The sequence below is a fragment of the Rhea americana genome, unplaced genomic scaffold (genome assembly GCF_003343005.1).
Source record: "Rhea americana isolate MKP2758 unplaced genomic scaffold, rheAme1 scaffold_186, whole genome shotgun sequence".
Classification (NCBI taxonomy): domain Eukaryota; kingdom Metazoa; phylum Chordata; class Aves; order Rheiformes; family Rheidae; genus Rhea; species Rhea americana.
Genome location: NW_028185994.1, coordinates 1,637,578 through 1,657,650, shown reverse-complemented (window position 1 = coordinate 1,657,650; position 20,073 = coordinate 1,637,578). Strand labels below are relative to the sequence as shown.

The 20,073-nt window shown below is 42.7% G+C and overlaps 1 protein-coding gene across 1 annotated transcript in view; it reads left to right on the top strand.

Annotated features, from left to right (window-relative positions):
* FRMPD1 (FERM and PDZ domain containing 1) overlaps nucleotides 1–20,073 on the top strand; it is a 45,526-nt gene that overhangs the window by 11,436 nt on the left and 14,017 nt on the right. Inside the window, exons 2-8 of the mRNA XM_085302139.1 lie at nucleotides 4,742–4,846; nucleotides 6,833–6,990; nucleotides 8,950–9,052; nucleotides 9,607–9,652; nucleotides 12,612–12,719; nucleotides 16,831–16,926; nucleotides 19,289–19,414. Coding sequence (XP_085158265.1) covers nucleotides 4,746–4,846; nucleotides 6,833–6,990; nucleotides 8,950–9,052; nucleotides 9,607–9,652; nucleotides 12,612–12,719; nucleotides 16,831–16,926; nucleotides 19,289–19,414 — 738 coding nt within the window. The 5' untranslated portion in view covers nucleotides 4,742–4,745. The remainder of the gene's footprint in view (nucleotides 1–4,741; nucleotides 4,847–6,832; nucleotides 6,991–8,949; nucleotides 9,053–9,606; nucleotides 9,653–12,611; nucleotides 12,720–16,830; nucleotides 16,927–19,288; nucleotides 19,415–20,073) is intronic.

Here is a 20,073-nt window from a genome sequence, read left to right as displayed (position 1 = left end):
GTTACTCAGAACTCCACTGGGCAATATTGTGAGCAACCTGCTGTAGCTGACCCTGCTTTGAGCAAAGGGGTCAGACCGAAAGATCTCCAGATGCCCTTTCCAACCTCAACTATTCTGTAATTTTCTGACTTTCAATGTTCTCTATGTAACTAAGAATTATTTCAAATAAAAGTTTTAGAGGTAACAATACTTTTGTATTAGAGGCTWGATTTACTATTGGTTCTGAATTTAGGGCTGTGTTAGCTACACTGAAAGGAATGTTTGTCTGCCAGATTTTTCTCTAAAAATTAGTTTCTTCTCTATCTATACTGGAAATCTCTATCTGCAAATGTTTCATGCTCTAAATATGTGTGTTTTTTAAAAAATCCGTGTTTTCTGTTTTATGTATTAATTTATTTAAATCTTATTCCTACTTACATTTTGGTGGCAGTTAGCAATTTAAAACAAAGACATAATTCCAAAATACTGGTAGAACTTTTGTCTATTAGAAAACTTCTTTAATGAATTGATACCTTCCATTTAATGAGACAAGAAAAATGGAAGTATTCATCTTCCATGTATTTTTTTTTCATACTAGTCCTACCTGTACTAACTGGCTGAACACTAACCAGTTCATGGCCTTCTACCTTCTTCCACAGTCTGCATGCATTTCCTCACAGCTTCTCTCCTCACAGGGCTGGCTTACACTGATTTTGTGCTCAACATTGAAGTGGATAGGAGGGAAAGGCAAAAAATCAGGTGTATTTTGTCAGTTATTTTTAGCAGGAGCAGAAAATTTAAAGCCTCCTTTGCCATGGGAGCAACCAAAAAGGAATCTTTGGAAAAGAGAGAGTCCCATCAGTGTCTTGGAGGCTAATGAGGAAACAATATTCTTTCTTTTTCCGGTTACAGAGATGCATAGAGCACCAGCAGTTAAGACTGAGAGTTTTGTGACTGTGGCGGGGCTGCCTGCCTCCCTTGTTTCTCTCTGTAGGAGACAGACTTAACTTCTCAAAGCTTCTGTGTGTTCACAGCCTCTTCATGCTGCCAGGGGCTGTGTGCTCTGAGGACTGCCAGAGCCCTGATCTCTCGGTCAGCATTGCTGCTAAAGACCCAGAATCACTCAGATTTCCCGTGAGATATCTAACACTCTGAGTCTCTACACTGGCCAGTTAGTTGTGCAAATGCCCAGAACGAGTAGTCTTAGTTTCTTCTACAGAGTGTATCTTTGCATATTCGGATCCTAGCCTAGTCAAGCTGCTTAGTAATGTGCTCAAGGGCTTGGCTCAAAAATAGATACAAAAGGGCAGATGCAGGTGGGAGAAGAGTTCAGCTCAGAGCTTTTGTGGGCCTTTTTCAAGCAAGGAGGAGTTGGYGACTGCACGGGCATAGTGTTACTGGCCAAAAGGCTGGGTGATTCTGTGCGACAYGGTGCACACATGCAGTTGCTTTTGTACCCTGAGGAAACCCCCAGAAAGAGATACTGCTACATTTGCTTTTGCACTATTATAGGAAAGTATCTGCCAAAAGCTGCCTCTCCTAAAAAGCATSTTATTTGACTCAAAAATCCTGATTTACTTAGAGGGTATTCTCTTAATATTGCACACGGCTTTTGAGCCTTTATCTTCATATAGATTAAGAAACTTATTTATTAAAGAAGATAAATCTGGGATTTGGCTGCAATCATAGAACTGAAGAAGCTGGGGCTTTAGAGAAACCATTAGGTATCAGAGGTTGCATGAAAGGTTAGAGGAGCTGTCAAYAGAAACTTGTACAGTCCCTTCTTTCTTAAACCCTATGAAACTAGATTGCGTATCCGTGACCAGTTCAGCAAAGCCATTCAACCTTTTTCTGCCTTGGTCAGAATGTGACAGGCATTTAACCACTTCTCCAGAAGTACCTTACTCTTCAGTTTTATTCTAGCCTGCAGTATAATCCAGATGAGATTCAAACACACAAGTGCAGAACTTGAACAGTAAAGACAGCAACACCTAGGGGTACTCATATTTTGATAGGGCTCAGTTTTCTAGAGCACACAAGCACGTTTTACTTCTGCAAAGAAGTAAAAGACAAGGGGCAGGGATAGAAGCTGGAGCTGCAGGTGGAGGTAACTAGAAATTACCAAACAGAGTGTTAGACTGAAGATCTAAAGGTCCCTGGTTCAAGCCTGGGCTTCAGCAAGGGGGGGGGGGGTCCTTCTTGCTGCAACCTTGTCTAACAAGCTCTACATGACCCTGCTTGAGCAGGGGATTGGACTAGATGATCTCCAGAGGTCCCTTCCAGCCTTACCTGTGATTCTAATGAAATGTCGGTTGAGGATCACCTGAAATAATTGGTCTCAGTGCATCAGCAACTGARGTGACCTATTTCTAGGAGTCTATGTTGGGGAGAGGTTCTTGGAGGAAAGAAACAATTGCAGTTAGGGTTGATCATGGCACTGAGCATAATGACTGAGCACTTCAGGGGATCTGAAAAGCCAAAAGCACTTCATGCTGCTGAGAGGAAAGATTCAGTTAAAATCATTAAGATTAATCAGCTTAATCTCTTTAGTCAGTTAAGATCTTTGCAGCTGCAACRTTGCATGTGTGTCACAGTGTCCAGACAAATGTCAGGCAAAAACATGAAATACTCRGGCTGAAAGGAACAAGCAAGGCATTGACAATAAACGCTTAGGCCTTGATTTTACATATGCTGTATATATGTYTTCCTGACTACTGAACAGCTGGGCTTATATCTGTGCTGTGATTGCTTCCCACTTGTGCTTCTGGAAAAGTAGCAGATTTCCCATCCAGCAAGTTCTGTTTTGCTTTGGGAAACACGGTTTGATTGCAAGGGTGCTCGTTTTTCCCCACACAGCTCCGAGTTTTTGCTCAGTTGCGTATACAACAGCGGTGTGGCTGAAAGCACAAGTTTGGATTATCTTGCATAAGAAAGAGCAGCCAAAAGCACAGTCAGTGAAAGAATTGCTAAAGGGATGAATTTTATGACCCTCTTTTCTGTCTATTGCCACACTGGCAGACAGTAAAATTGGCTAGAAGGGCTTGCTGGAATGGAAAAAGACATCAACCTACGAATGTTGGTCCTGACCTCTCTACATTATTAGAGCAGATTAGTTAGGATGAGTGCGGTGAGCTGGGAGGGTACTGAGGGAAAGAGGTCAGATTTGTGTTAAGACRAAATATTTCATGTCTCTTTACTGGCAACTTCCTACCATTTCTTCTATATCTTAAGCAACAGTGATGATCATTTATTAGAATTTCCATTGCAGCAGCCCATTGTCCTGCACATAGTTCCAGCGTAAGAAAGAATTCCCTTGGTACATAGAATTTACTGTCTGAGAGGTAGACAAGAGAGAAAAGCTGGGGACTTACAGGAAGTACAGGCTGAAAAGAAGGCAACTTGAAAGGTGACTATAATAATTCTGTTTCCTTATCAATATTTGGGAAGCTTAGAGTTGATATTCTTCATGACTTTTTGTAAATATAAACATATTTTCTGTTCTGTTTTGCATTTGGTTCATCTGCAGCTGACAGTTTATGCCRGTATTTAAAGAAGTACTGTGTGACTATGGGCTTTGTGTATCTTGGAAGGCGTAATGTTAAAGTTACAAATTAACTAGTTTGATAGAGTGTAGTCTTGCACCTTCAGTTTGGGATCTGGAAGCAGATGTAGCTTTTGCATCTTCRTAAGAAATACAGTTTGTGGATATGGTTAAATCCATGATGAATTAACCAGGTCTGAAACAAATTCTTCCAGTGACATGGCTCTTTTAGTTCTGAAGGACTAAAAGAAATCTGAACAGTATCAGTGCCTATCAACAGCAGTGGGTATGTGTCCTGGGAGCCAGTTGGGTAAGTGACTATTTCCACATTGTTCAACCACAGCATGTGAAGAGTGTAAACAGAGCACAGTGTTTTAAGTATGTGGGCTACTAGCCTTTTAATTTAGAAAGAAGAACTGAAAAGACTAAAAGACCATTTTATGGAACTACTGCTTGAAGAAATGAAATGATGCATGTGATGGAYAGAAGTTGGCTTTCTAGGAACATTGTACAAAGTAAATGGAACGTGAGGTTGTAAGAGTTGCTTTGCTGCAATGTCTCTGTACTTTTATATGGACCATGATGATTTAGAGTGATAAGGTCTCTGTTTTTCAAGGCAGTCCTCACTGTTACGTATTTTTCGCTTACTGACTGAATTGCAAATGTTGGGCTGTATGACCCCCTTGCTGTAATTATGTAGTTGATAAGGCAGCTGCTTAGTTACCCATTACTGCTATTATGGACTGTTGAGGTAGTATACACGTGGAAATAAAACTTCACCATTYTGTGATTCTGTGATTCTGTTTACTAAATAACAGACTAACTAATTGATGGTCARTGGAAGATGTGTGTCCAATTTGAATCAATGTACTTGGTAGGTATTTCCAAACTTATCATTGAGAGATTGTGGACCAAAATGGAGAGGGACTTTCCTATAACTAGGGAAAGCAGTTTTCTTTTGCTGAGATAGCATGAAAAAAGACTACAGAGGTTACCTCCAAGTCTTCTTTGTTATGCTAATTCAGCCTAGCAACCAGTAACTGGACAGAGCAAAAATACCAGCTAGGGTGTTAAAATAGATATTTTTCCCATGGTGCCTTTGTTGTTGTTGTTAATACTTTTAACAAGAATTTTGAATTGATCTTAGGAACCATGATCAGTGTCTGAAAGTTCTATAAATCTTCTGTCTTTCTGTTCTCCTGTGATTTCTGTCACTTTCAGGTAAATGGAAGATTTGGAGACTAACTTAGTCCAAACACGCAAAGCAAGTGGCATAGAACAAATGGTAGCAAAATGGCTCCATCGATCTCGTAGTAGTGCATCCAGGTAAATATTTTTTGTGAGTGAAACACCTATTGATCAGAGCTTTGATCAGAGACAGCACAAGCTTGCTTCTGGTGAACAGAAGCAACTACAGTGGCAGTGCTGAGTCATTCTTAAGAAATATGCTTGTCGCGTTGATGCATTCCGTAGGAAATTCAAGGTTTTTAAGCAATCCACTGCAGTTTGCACTGGGCCAAATGTTCCTGCTTTCCTCAGTGCTGATTTCAGAAGCCACATCCACAAAAACAGTATTACTGTTCAATGTGAAATATGCTTTTCTTGCAGATGGGGTTTTATTTCTCTCTGTGGCTTGCCATTGGTCAGCGTTTCTAGGGTTAAACTGTGTTGCACTTAAAAGGGGTAACAGCRTGCTCAATATCCTGGCCCATGACTGCTTCCTTTCCTAAAGTCCATGAATCAAAACCTGTGTTAATAACACATATTTCATCTAAAACATAGGGTATTTCCATGCTGTGTGGGATATCTGTTGCCTGTTCTTATGAATGGCAAAGAGTTTGAGCTCCTTCAAACACTGACTGGCATAAGCAGCCTGAAGAGGCTGAATTATCAGGTTAAGCAGAGCAGTTTAACCTGAATTATCAGGTTAAGAAATCCCACACTGTGTGAAGAACTTGGAACATGATCTACATCCTGAATCTTGTGTTGGTTATTTTGTGCCAGAATCACTATTTAAATTTTATCACAGAAGTTTTTTCATACCATCCTTTGCTTCACATTGCAATTGCTTTTCCTTTGGTTTTATTTCTCTAGTTCTTTGATTTGTCAAATGTTAAATTTGCTGATCCATAGGATAGACAATTTTATTTTAAAATTTCCATCAGACTGAAGCAGTACAGTGTTAAATCAGAGAAAATATAGTAGAAATTTTACAGGCAATCTACAAAGGCACCCATGTGTTTAGCTCTTAATTTGTTGTCTGAATCCCCATTGAAATTGACAGATGTCCCTTTATCTGACATCTCAGCATTCCCTACATCTCAAGTCATGGATGGAAGAGCAGCATAGGATTGAGCTTTCCCCGGTGTGTCCCAATGCAGGAGTTAAAGGCAAGATGGAAGCACTTTAGTGAGGCAGGAAATGAGCTTTGATAGGAACACATCTAAGTGTTCCTGTATTCTTTACCTATGCATCTTTCTTCTCAGGGACATTGTCTTGAGAGCTATGGTCCAGCTCTGAACTGACTCTCTTATGGAACTCCAGCTTGAGTCATCTAACTCCTCYCCCATGCAGAGTTGGGACTGAAGGGACCAAGGGCATTGCTTAGGCTGGTGGAGAGTAGTGGCCATCAGTCTTCACCTGGAAGGCTCCTGTGGGAGAAGGCAGTGACAGAGCACCACATGTAAAGCTCAGGATGAGCTTTGGAGAATTCTCCAAATTTCTCTCCTTTTGTTCTTGGCTTTGATGGAATTTGGATAAAGGCTTGTCTATGCTTAACTCATCTGAAGTATTTGATACTTATGTTACTGTCAATAAGGCATTGTCCTCCAGCCTTTCTGAAACTAAACCATGCTCAGGACACAGATGACAKTAGTGGAGAGTCTACAAAAGATGAAAAGCGATTCCCAGAGATGGGAAGTCCACTCATCCTTGGACTGGATTCCRTGAGGAGCCACGAGCTGCAAGTTCTCTTGCTGCCTTGTGGGGTAAAAGYGTTGCTGTGATCCTTACATGTCAGRGTTTGCTACTGAGGGGGCCTGGAGTTCTCCCTTCATGTGACCACCGGACTGAGGTGACTAAAAGAACTGTAGCTCCAGCTCGCCTTGGAACTYGTTGGTACGATTACCTCGACCTCCCGGGCTTTCACTGGGGAGCACTGCAGGCCTCTTAAATGTGGATCTGCATGCTGGCACACCATGAAAACCTGATCTATCCTTGTATTGGTACAGCCAGTTGAAAGGGGAGTGTAGCCTCTTTGAAGACGTATTTTCTGCCTGTGTCTTAATTAATAACCAGCTTCTTGTCTCACAGGGGAAGAGCATCTGTGACGGATATCTCTAGTGATGGCAGTGGCCAACCTGCTAGCCGTGTCAAACTCACAGTTACAATATATAAGGATTTGGTCCACCATCACTATGGCTTTGAGATTTGTCCAAACCGTCCTCTTAAAATTGCATCTGTCACCGCAGGTAGGCATCTTTTCTCTCTCCCTACAACAGTAAATGTGGAAGGCCTGAAGTGTTCCAGATGGCACTTGTGATGGACTTCACTTATGCATTTATGGCTCTCCCAGGCCATGTGGGCTGTGTCATTCAGCAGCCCTGTGTTTCGGTTTCCCCATCTGAATGAGGCAGTGGCYTGTCCAGGTGTGCTAATTTATTGCATGTTTAGCAAAGCTGCTGCAGCATGGTCTCTCTCCTTTCACAGTGCTTTATAGTGAAATTTTACCTTCTTTTTTTCCATTCATCGCATGAGAAATATGTTGCTAAATTAGCATAGAAATTTGGGGTCTGATAATAGTGGGGAGGGTGGTTTTCTGTTATACCTTTTTTCTTAATCAGAAAATTTGGACATTTTAATAAAACAGAAGTGCAGTGAAACTCTTCCTTTTAAGTCTTACATTTTTACTGTGGGAGCTAAAGGTTAAAAGCCTTGTGTTCAGTTCCAGACAATTTTCTCTCTRTTCTGCATTTCACATATGTTACCTAATGCTATGGTTTCCCTGAGGAACAGATGCTAGTTTGATACACGAGCAAACCTGTCTGTCAGAGAGATTAAATGTTCTGCTTTACCCACCAGGTGGTCAGTGACAGATCTGGGGTTCACATTCACAGAAACCTATTTCTCAGACTAGAGGATCACCTACTCCTTAGCCCCATACATTTTGTGGCTGCTGCTCTTCCAGGTAGCAAAGCTACGAAACCTTCTTTCTCACTAGTTGTGCATTCTCCCAGCAGTGCATGTGTTTAAGGAAACATTCTCCCTTCTTTCCAGATTGCAGGAATAATCTGASTCACAAAAGAGAAGTTACTGCACTAGGAATCCAACCTACATATCCTAARGTCTAGTGTAGCACCTTGATCTAAAACCTTAGCACTTGCTGGTRGCATCATGCACTTGCCTTTGTAGCTAACATTGCATAGTATGATGAAACTCTGGGATATCTTTCATGGTGCAGAGCTTGCAAAGATTGAGTGCCATGTTGTGACAACTGTCCAGGAGCTCAGGGGCCTTCTTGGGCCAAGGATTTGCAGTCAGCTCTGAATATTTAGACCTTGGCTCTGAAAGATAAGGAATCCGCAAAGACAGACAGTATGGAAAATGCAAAATCTGTGTTGATCCTATGTTACTATTTCCTCATTGTAGAGGCATGGTCTGGCTATCTTTGTGAGACTTTGGGTTTTCAGAATCTGAAGAACAGCTGTGGTCACTGTGAACTCAAGCAAAGTTGCAGCTTTGGTGGGGGCAATCTTCCTGTGTCTTCCCCAAGCCCATTCTGAGTGTGTGCACAGGGAAGATAGGGGAAGTTGAGCCAGCTCATCCATGGATTCATCTGTGTTGCTAGCAGAGCCAGGGACCGAGTACACGCTTTAAGCATTTGAGTCATCCATTCTGCTTAATTCTTGTTCTGCTTAATCCATTCTGCTTAATTCTTGCCCAAGTACAGTTTTGACCCATTAGAACGTCTGTCTCCTAAGTACTATCTAGGCCTGGGGGCATCATGGGCCAGGGTCTGTCCTAACAAGCAGCTGGTTCCCTCCACCTCCAAGGCCTTCTACATTGCTCCAACAGCCTGAGCTTTCCTGCTGCATCCCAAGGCATCCCAGTGTGTGTCATTGGCTTCAGACTATGACAGTAGTGTGCTGATGGACTACAACTAGGGAAAAATAATACATAAAAAATAATTTCCTGGGGTACAGAAGCACCATATGAGGCCAGAGGAGAGCCACATGGACACAACCAAAGTGTACTAGCCAGTTCCAGGACCCAAAAGCCCTACTCCACCATCTTGAGGAATTTGCTTAGGCAAACACAAGCCATGTGAGAAYGGGATCCTTTCAGGTCGTAGAGCCGTTAGCCATCTCAAATAGCAAGAGTTCTGTTTGCAGTATGGCTGTCATGACTAACAATATGCTGATCTCCAACAGGGAGCACAGCTGATGGAAAGTTGCTGCCAGGTGATCAGATCCTTCTGATAAATAATGCAGCTGTGGAAGATATTTCTATTGAATGTGCAGCTGATATCATCAGGTATGGTCCTTCAAGAAACCAGAGGGCTGTCACAGGGATGAGGTAGTGAAAGGAGTGAGAGAAAAGATACAGGAGCCAAGTTCCACCAATGATTATGAAAGTATTTGACWGAGTGCAGTCTAAATATGGTTATGTGAAGAAAATCATTATCATGAAGGAATGTCTCTCCCTCTCGAATGATGTGGCATTCCTTGGGATCCTACCTAAGCTCAGCCTTGCAGGCTAGGCTTAGGTAGTTGAATGTCCTTTTAAACAAGTCCCACAGATACAAGTTCACTGTGTAGTACAAAAGGCACACTTGGTAGGTTGTAGACCACAGAGCTCTCACAGCAGGACCCATGGGTCCATGCTGCTTCCTAAAGGCAAAGCATTCTCTGCCAAGATGATGCTTTCCAGACTGGAGACTGTGGATTGCATCCTGCCCAGCTATGCTGCTTCCCTCACAGTGAAAGCTGATCTGCTTGAGGCCTTGTTAATGTCATCTGTCAGCAAAACTGGAAAAGRAGGTTTGGGTGGCTGCTAAACTTGGCTGACTGCATCTGTCTCTGTTACAGGGAGGCCGGAGATGAGCTCCTCCTAACTGTTCTGCGCTGCACGTCGGTAAATTGATTTTCTTCAGCATTATTGGTAGCACTGCTTGCTGCGCTGTAGTCTTGATCTGGCTATAGTTAACAGAGCAATGCCCACCAATTCGAGGTGGGGAAGATGGAGGGGCAAGATCTGAGTAAAAGACACAAGGGGGCCAACCAAGGCCATCAAAGAACTCTCCAGTAGCTGCAAGGGGCCCTATGCCTTTGCGCGCATGTTTACCTTTTGAGGAGCCTTGGGAGAGAGTTACTGCACTGGCTGTTCCTCACAGCCCTTCTGAACACCAGGGCCAGAGCTCCCTGCAAAGACGTGACTTGTAGTTGATATTGCCTCTGGTAAATTGACTTAGCCAGCAAATTACAGCCAGTGAATTGTAGCTGTCAGCTTGACGGTGCTTCCGCAGCCCTGGAAAAGGTAGCTGGTACATGTCTGAGCTGTGTTTCCACATCTCTCCATTCGGAGGTAGGGAGCTTTGTGGCCCTGACGGGGTGTGTTAAGGGAGAGATGCTCCTCGGGAATGAGGAAGTTCAAGTCTGCRTTGATGGTGGCTAGCTCTCAAGAACAAGCTGTCTTGAGAATTTGTACGTCATTGGAGAAATGGGTTTTCTGACAGGAGATCTGAGTGTGTTTCCATGTGCTGTAGTGCTGTCTAGGTCTACTGGGATCCCTTGAGGAAGGCCAGCACACCCTGAGGATGACTAAGGCAAATGCCTACTGTGCTGGCGCAGCACTCTCTCTAGGGGGCTGCTTGAAAGCTTTTGAGGTTTTCTACCTCTTTTCCCTTTGGAAGCACTAGAAAATGTTTATATCGTTTTCTTAGGGCTCCATCTGATAGCTCACTACAGCTTGAGGAGGAGGCATTCGTTACTGAAGTCTGACTTCTTGAATTTCCACCTTTTTTATTCAATGAATAGCTGTGCTAGGCTGCTAACTCCCTACCTCATTGCCCATGTGTGAGGGATGGTTTATAAATACTTCCTCCATGTACTCTTTGCTCTCCTACCTCTCTCCTGAATCAGCTGCTTGTGAGGGCTGTGTTTTTCTTCCTGCACCTCCATTAAGGGCTGGGACTTGTGCATGGACTTTACTTTGGGAAAAGAATCAAAGTTTTAGTATGAAACTTCAGAACTGATTGGCCGTCTCTGTAGCACAAGAATCCTTAGAAGGAATATACTGCCAACATAATGTGTTTATCCGTATGGATTTCAGTGTGTATTAAAGTTGAGCTGCAAAGCAAGGGCAAAATTGGGTTTGCATCCTTTTTGGCTTCTTACAATGTATAAAGATGGCCTGAGGGGGATTTTTTTTTTCCTAGGAAGGCATTCTGAGACTGTGTCTTGTTTGATTGTTTGGAAATTTTTTTCATTTTGATTTATTCCTAGAAACATACAGAATGGTGGTTCTCCTTCAGAAGAATTGATGAAGCCCGGTCATAATGTCGTGAAGTTTCTTGGTCATTCATTGAAGACGCATTAAGGAAAAAAAACCTCTTTAAAATGTCTTTTTCTGCCCAGAGTTTCTCAGGTGTTGTCATTCAATAGATGTGCACAAAGCCAAAGTAACCAGGTGCTTTAAGCTTTAAGTAAACCCAGGGAACAGAGGCTTCCCTTCTCTGTTAATCTGACATCTGTGGTGTAGTATATTCAATGTCAGCCTTGCCAGTGCTTGGTCTGGCTCAGGACATCAAGGAAAAAATGAAGTAGATAAGACCTGAATGCCAGTCAAATGGTGAAAAATGCAACAGGTTGTCAGAGAGAAAGGGATTTGGAAAACCCTTCACAGGCCGTCATACATTTTTGAGGGGCAAATGGAGCACAAACCCATTTTTGTTTTTTCCTTTGCAGGTCACTTTAAGGACACCTCCAAATACAGTCAAGGCTGATCTTGAGCTTGGGGTTGGCTCTTGCCCCATTCTGAAGGCAGGAGTGCTTAGAGCTGAGAGGTAACGCCTCCCGTTGATGGATATCAAACCTTCTGCCAGGACTGCTCTGACCACTCTAGAGAGGTTGTCCCAGGCTTTGGCCCTCCTTGTGGACAGTCATAGGGATATAGTGATCTGTACAACCCAGCAGACTCCAGAATGGCTTCCTGGATGGTAACCTGTGCCTGTCTCTCTTCTCCCATGCTTTCCAAATAGCTTTGGAGCAAGATAATTCTGTGACAGGTTGAGGGGCATCTGAGCCTCTGGAAGAGTATAGGAATTACTTTACCAGAAAATCTTTTCAGAGATACTGACAGATCTCTGTTTCCCTAGTGGCTTCTCCTTAGGGAATATCATGCTTTACAAAAAGACGTTTTGGCACAAGAACTCAATGGTTTCTAGGCTCATGTGGTGCTCTGTGAGCTTGAGAGTCTCCCATAATGGCAAAGGTATGGCTATGGAACAACAGTACTGCAAGGTCAAGCTGGCATTTTTGCCCTCCAAATACTTTCTTAAATATTTGTAAGGTGAGAGTATGTTCTAGAAACACCTACTAGGCTGCAAAAGGTTGCAGACACTGCTATGTTCAAATGGTTTCATTGGATGAAGTTTTTCTGATCCATGGCTTCCAGGCAGTCTGCATGCATGATTTGTTTCTGGTGTTTAGTCCCTCTACGAGAAATTGGCAGTTTAACGGTAAGTCTTTCTGCAGGATCCTGGTTTCATTGCCGGATCTGGGAAGATGCSCAGACACAGCAGCTAGTTACTTTGTAGTGAAACGAGGAATGTGCAAAACGTGTATTATAACTGTGCCCATTTATTGGATACCTGGGTTTGGGTTCAGAAAACAGCAACTGTTAACAGAAAGGTCAAAGAACCTGTAGCAGACCTGGATTTCCCAGGGAAATAAGAGACTCTAGCATCACCTGTTTCTGTAAGCATGACCAGCTTTGGCATGGGCTGTGATCACATTCTGCCTATATCATGGGCCTTTGCTTCACACATAGCTGCAGCAGACTGAGCTGCCAACACCATGCTGTTATTTTTCAGGGTGGGCCTAAGTCATCGTTTCTCACTGCAGAGAAGAGGGCAAGGCTAAAAACAAACCCTGTGAAAGTTCGGTTYGCAGAGGAGGTGCTGGTGAATGGACACTCACAGGTCAGTGAGGCACGTTTGCTGCTGGGAACTTTGGGGACCACATCTCTGGGAGAAATAGATCACACCTTAGGACAGATGCCAGGCTGGATTAGCATTGGCTGGGACCTACAGAATAGTAACACCGTCACTGTATTAGTGTATCCAGGATATGTATCTGCTCTTCTTGTCCTGACCTGTTCCCTAGGTTTCCTTTGTGATTATTTGAGAAGCATTGTCATCTCCAGCAGTATTATTCCTTACCCTGAGAGTTTGATTTATTTCCTTAAACTAATGAAAAATGCCTCCAGGTACTGTTTATGTCCTTTTGCCATCATATAAAYGTTACGCTAGCATTACATACCTGTGCTACTGCTGTTGTGGGACAGAAGAGTCACCTCATGAGGTGCTAATCTTGTCATAGAAAGCCTAGACTGAAGTTTGTGCACAACAGACCTAAAGCTAAAGATAAAAGAGGGGAATCCTGCTGACCATGACAGTTTTTTTCACTGCCAGAGTAGCTGAGGCATCTCTTCCTGGCCTTGGGCAACACTTTGTTCAGGTAGTTTTGGTACTGGTCAGGTTGCTTTGCTGTTAAATCTGACACAAGATGTTTTCCAGATGATAGGATGACTTGCCACCTCATTGTGTTTCCTATCCTTGCAGAGGACTGTGCAGCGCATTCACAGCTGCCTCCGTGATAGACCATCTGTAGCCTGAGTAGCCTGAACTAATGTGAAACAACAAGAGCATGGTTCACTGCAAGTTTAATGCAGGGTTTCCAGTACAGAAAACAAATGATCTGAGTATATGTGGGTCTGTCATGTGGCAGAAAGGGACAAGCACTGGGGACACTTGTTCTTAAATGGAAGAAGTTCTTAAACATTTTCTATTTATGTAACTCTAAGAAGTTCAAATGGCTGGAATGAATTGGCATGGGCTGGGAGTCTTCAACTAGTTTTCCCTTTTCCTCTTCTGAATAAAGAAGTTCCATGTCCAGTGTCTTTCTCCTATCTCATCCCTGCTTATGAGTGTTGTTCAGTAGTTTTTTGTGATCTAGCCAAATTCTGCTTCTTTGCATTTAACAATGTGATGAGCCAGTCACTAGGCCTTTTCATTCTTCTCGTCTAGGCTGTCTCTCCTCTCCCATCTCTGGCTGTACTGAGCTTTCCTGACCCAGCTCAGGCAATGCATTCCACCATGGGATGCCACTGATTGCCCTCCTCTTCTCACCCTGCACCAAAGCAGAGGTGCAGCTGGAGATGCCCTATGTGTCTCCAGCTTGTTAGACAGGCACAGTGCAAATGCTTTGACATCTGTACCTGACTTTAGGCGTTTCAGGATCCCTCCTCCTTTTCTGACCCTCTCTCAAGAGCAGGAGAGGATTAGGTGTTGCTTCTGACACAGCTGTCATTAAGCTCTCTAGACATTTTGATCCCTTCTTCTCTGCCAGCTGGTGCCAGATGTGTTAGGGCTGCTGCAAGGCTTTGCTCCACTCTGGCCTGTGTTCAGATCCCACTAATCTTGATGCAAGGTCTGTCTGAAATCCTTGCTAAGCACTACTGTAGCTATACCACCTTTTTGCATAGAAGGTGCGTGCTGGACTCTTCATATAGTTGAAAGACATGAGACATAGGCCACGCATCTCATACAGACAAGGAAGACGGAAGAAAAGGGAGCCCTGGAAGTGGTTCACAGGCTGGGATGACTGTGAGAAGCCTTGGGCAAGCCTGGTCTTGGGATACAGCCAGATCTGGAGACCTGAAATGCCAGAAGTTTCTGATTCTTCTTGTGCTTGGGGTTTCCCRATGGTCTCTGAAAGAGTTCCTGTGGAACTCTTTCAGCCATAGGTTGGGCACTATCGTTGCAAGGAAGGTGTGAAGGGGAAAACTCTGCTAGTGCATGGAGGTCTCAAATTTGTGCCATTCGACTGGGTACAGAGTAAATCTCAACAACTCCAGCAGCTGGATCACTAAGAAGGGACAGTTGTACTCTGCACTTCCTTACTGAGCCTCTATCAATACTCCATTGAGCCAAGTTGTCATTATCCTTGCAAGTGCGGATRAGGAGCATGATCAACATAGTTTCATGTTTACATAGTGAGAGCACAGAGGTAAAAGAAATCCAGTGAGGTGGATTCCTYCATAGGTGGGATGTATCCATAGCTGGATACAGCCACTGATTTGTACAGTAAGATATTAGCGCAAAAAGAAGAGTAAGTATGTTTGTTTTGTATTTATTTATTCTTTCTGGAAAAACAATATTCACCACAGACAGCAACTACTCTGCTGCTGAAGCATGTTCTCCTCCCTTCAGACACGGAGAAGATAGATGCATTAAGGGAGAGAGAGTGGATATTACGCCACTGAACACTGCAGAGTCTCCTGTTTCAGAAAATGTACAACTCTTGTCATCTTAATGGAGCATTGCTAAATGAGCTCTGTGACCTTTGGAAGGAGCCAAGAAGCTGCCTTCTACAGATGAAATCTGAAACTCCAGTTTGGGAGTATAAATTGTTGATGAGCCCAAATGCTATCAAGCCTCTGTTTTCTGGTGTGAACTTCATTTATTTCCAAATAGCTGAATGATATGTAGGAGACRCATCCCTCAGGATCATCAGATCAGTATCAACAGAAGCTGTGGAGCTGGCTCTAACCTGGGATGAATCAGACTTGCATCAGACAAAACTGGAGGGGTATAGATGCTTAAGAAACATCTTTCAGAATTAATTCATAATAATCTATCGGAGCCTTCAGCAAATAACAGAAATCTCATCTGGATAAACCAGGCTGTCAACAGGATCTGATCAGGAAAATTGTGATACTTAATTTTGTTTTGTAGTTTGAACATTCCTCTATATATTTCAAGTTCTACTGTGTGCTGAYGGAACAAAATAGCAAGGCCATGTACATATAATAGCCTTCTGGAGATACCAAAGGAGATATGAAGTAAGTGTAAACAGCATCATTTCTCTGTAACTGATGGAGAACCCAAAGAYTGTCAAAGGCATGATCTGTTCTGCCTACTTAACCTGAAGGAAGTAGAGCTTTGGCTCAGAARCAGTGATGACAACTGTTAATTTCTCTCRGTGAGAGAAGGARGGGAGAAAAAGGTGGGGAAAAGCACAACAYATGAGTGTTTTATGTTCTCTTTTGTAGTACTTCCAGGGCATGTAGAGTCTCCRTCAATAGAGACCAAGCTTGTGAGATTTATAAGGTGTTTCACAGCAGATGAAACATAGATGAAATATGAAATCATCTTGGAAATGCCATTCTCAGCCTTGAGACTGTCTTGAAAGTAGAAAAAATAATGTACTGGTTCAAGAACAGTAGAGGGAGACATGAATAATAAGTTTCAGGGTGGAGAAGGAATAAACAGCATCTCAGCATTGAGCAGCATAAGAACAAGGTTGAAAACTAGAGGGAAGGCAGAAACAATCTTTACTGAAGGAAGAAGATGGTGAGCTGAAGGGTGTAGTTCTAGGCATCTGCAGAAGGACAGAGGACAGGTTCCAGATCCTCCTGAGGGCACCAATGGAAGGGGCTTTCACTATGATGGTTRTTGTCTTGCCTAATACTTTTGTGACATATCTCAGGAAACTATGGTGACACCATCTGTTATTCACAAGAGTCACAAATCTTAAGAGGATGCTCAAGAAAAGTACCACTTCATACTCAACTAGATCTATACCTTTCCCTGGTGTGCAAGGTGTATTCATGGTAGCATAGAGAGCTTGCATATCTCTTGAGTGAAGGCACAGCTGCTGCTACTTGGTAAGTGTCTGTGTGCAGGTTAGTATTTTCTGGTGCCCAACAATGGGAAAATGTCTTTTTCTGGCAGCCCTCGCTGGTTTTCTGGCAGTGAGCAGGGATCATGGTTGTCAGCTTTTGGTATCATGCCATGTGGGAATTGGACAGTGGGCCACATACACCTATTGTAGTGTTTTATTGGAAAGGAAATTTTTACAGTCTGTTTGCCTTGTTCCATACCAGGAGCATAATCAGGGAATAAAGATAGGTGCCCTAAATGAGGTTTATAACAGCAGAGAAATATTTCAGGATGTGCTGTGTCAAGTGGAGCAGTTTGGTTCCCAGAAGTTTGGGGATTAATTAGGGCTATTGCTTTTGTTGCACAGGGGAATTCTCTTCTTTGTATGCCGAATGTTCTCAAGGTGTACTTGGAAAACGGTCAGACGAAGGCTTTCAGGTTTGAGACGAGCACTACTGTGAAGGTAATTATGCTTGGTTATCTGTTTTTGTTCCTAGCACCTSTGTTCAACCCAGTTGCAGAGGTGTACAAGCAGTAGAACTTACAAATCCTTGGTTGCAGATTAGCCAGTGGGTGCTGATCGCAGTGCTCGCCTCTACTCAATGAGCTGGATTTTCTTTGCTCTTCCTGCGATGGCAGCACTACTTTGATTCTTTTTTCTTCCTAACAACTCCCTAGCAATTTTCATAGAACTTGACTGTGGACCAGTGCAGCCTTGTGAAGTGTAGCTGAAGCTGGACAATATAATGGCTTGGAGGAAGACTGACTAATCAGCAGCKAAACACACAAACTTTTCTTTCCTAGGAAACCACAGGACAGTATATACAGAAACAGGTTGTTTAACATGGCACTGACAATGTGCAGTACTTAGAGGGAGAAGTTTCCTGGCTGACGTGGAGGGTGGAGCCCAGGTCTGGAGTGAATTCAGCAAGTGCGTTGGCACCAGTTGTTCTTTAAAGCATCTCTTTGTGTTCCAGCCTCAGTTCTTCATAGGTGAAAACATGTCCGTTGGGGATATGAAAACTGAATAACTCCATCAGATGAAAAGCAGTGCTACCCCTTTAGGATCAGTTGAGCTTGGAGGCATCACAGAAAAAACTACTATTTTTCTCTTCAAAATATAAATTTATGTTTTCCAAAGCAATTAATAATTCATTTTCATAATTGCTGCRTTTAGACAAAGGCCTACAAGCTGTGAGTTTTTCTAGACTGATCTTCAGAGCTACTCAAAGTTTCTGTTGGAGTTGATGGGATTAGCTTGTGTGCAGCAATTAGAGGCCATCATTTCTTTAAATATGTAATGTCCTTCAGCTGTGTATGGAAAAGTATGGAAAAGGCAAGTGATGGACAGATATTCTGGAGTATTAGATGGAAATAACATCAAGGAAGCAAAATAAGCAGATTTTAATCATAATCTGTTGACAACTTTCTTCAAAAAGCAAGTCTGTTGTCCAGTTAATCCAAATTTCACAAAGCTATGGTGGTCTCTCATGCAAATAAGACCCTGCAAATCTTTTGAGAATCGGTTGATGGGTAGAGAAAAAGAAAATAATAAAATAAAGGAAGGAGACATTGGGAAGGTAGAGAAGAATTTAAAAAATGAGATTTGAATGCCCATTTGCAAAGGATTAGTTGCTAAAAGATGGATTGGATCTTCATGATTGACTGGAGTTACCCACCTCTGTCCTGGAAAAAAAWTTTTCTTACTGGAGTTGAGTGAAACTTTCACTAGCTTCCCTAATAGATACATTCAAATGGGTAAATATTTTCTAAAATAGGTGTTTTAAAAAGTTTCTCTCCTATTTGAAAGATCTCTGCTTAAAATTTAAATGACTCTTCACAAACATCTATGCTCATCCATGAGGCTTGAGAACTCTCGAAGAGTTCTATTTTATTTTGTATTCAGTCAAGCCTTATGTAATGTTTTCTGTTTGACATCAAAAAGCCCCATWATATTTAATATTCTAGTAGAGTTCTGCATAGAACTCTGAACACCTTGTCAAGTTTGGGAAGATTTTTACTGACAACCGTGCTCTCAAATTCTTCCTACATTTTTGATATGAGGGGGAATGTTTTTCATCAGTTCTTTGTAGTTTCTTTTAACAGTGTCYTAATACACTTTAATAGAGTTCTAGAAAGCTAGAATGATTAAGAGCAAACATCAGGGCTGAGGATGACAGAAAATACTTAACACTGAWATAGTTTTTCAGTTTAAAAACTATAAATTAAAATTAAAACCTATAAAGCAAAGCCTTCCGCATGAAGGAGCCTAGAGCATGCAACTCTAAGAAATGGATTTGATATCTGCTATACCTTGAAGCTTTGCATCTTACTGCAGTTATCACAACAAGTCCCAGTTTCTGTATGCTGCTTGACTGGCTGGCATATGCATTTGCTGGTTGGACATCCTACCAGCTAGCAGAACAGCTATCTGCCAGTCTTGTGTTTGGCATCAGAAAGACATGGGCATCCCTCATATCTCTTGTTCTGTTAAGCTTGCGTGGTGGTCTAACCATGAGACCTCTGTGGTCTGTCTAGGTTTATGGGTTCAAAGTCTGCCAGTGAAGAGACAAACACAGTACAATCATGTAGACATTGGTTCCTTGTGAAAGAGCACTAAAAAACTGTTTTGTTGCAAGATTCTTTTGGGTTCAACTATTGCCTGCTCAGTGCTGTCCCACGCAGCTGCCAATGGTAGGCTGGAATCAAAGACAGTTTTGTTAGCTTGTAGATTCATAGAGCGTCCAAGTAATACTCTGCARCTGTGTTTAAATTACATTCAAATGTCCTCACTGAATTACATTCAAATGTCCTTGCCTTCCCAGGACATTGTTCTCACTTTGAAGGAGAAGCTGTCCATCCGGAGCATAGCACACTTTGCCCTAGCCTTGGAGGAGCAGTATAACATTGCTAAGATCTACCTGCTGCACGATGATGAGCTCATTGAGCAGGTAAGGAGAGTCCCTTCAATGCAGTTGCTGTTGCAAGGGGTCACAGGATGAGCTGGCCTGGTGTTCCTCCTGCTTAAACAAGTTGCAGAGAGAGCCTGCCTCTGCAGATGTCATGAGAGGTATGAGAAGRAGAGGACTTGGCTTGATATGCTCTGAGGAAGGAGGGGGAGCTATTGACTACCTGCAGAGGACAATGTTAGTAGTAGTGAATCCTGCTATGGCACTCTGCAGTTCGTCTCCGGAGGTGCTGTCCTCTTCTCTCTACCTGCCACTTATATTAAAACTGCATTAATCAGGGCTCACTGAGAAGTAATGCTTTCAGAAGTGCCTCACTCTGTTTAGAGAGCCCACAGAGCAATACCCACAAACAAGCTGATACCGCTTGAACAGAGTACTGCAGAGACCAGCATGCTTTGTGCAAGCTGTTAGGCTCATCTACAGAGGAGCATTTGAGACAGTCTTAAAATAACTGTATATCACTTGAAAAATCTGCTCAAATCTTACTTTAGGTTTGTGTCATAGTCGCGCTCTTAAAAATTCTGGGCTAACCTAATTTGTGACAGTGAGTCTGCTTATGGGTCTCTTTTCCATGATCTTGATTTTTTTGTTAGTTGGTGCTCTGCTCTGATGCACAGAGGTTCTGCAGTTAACAGCCTCCA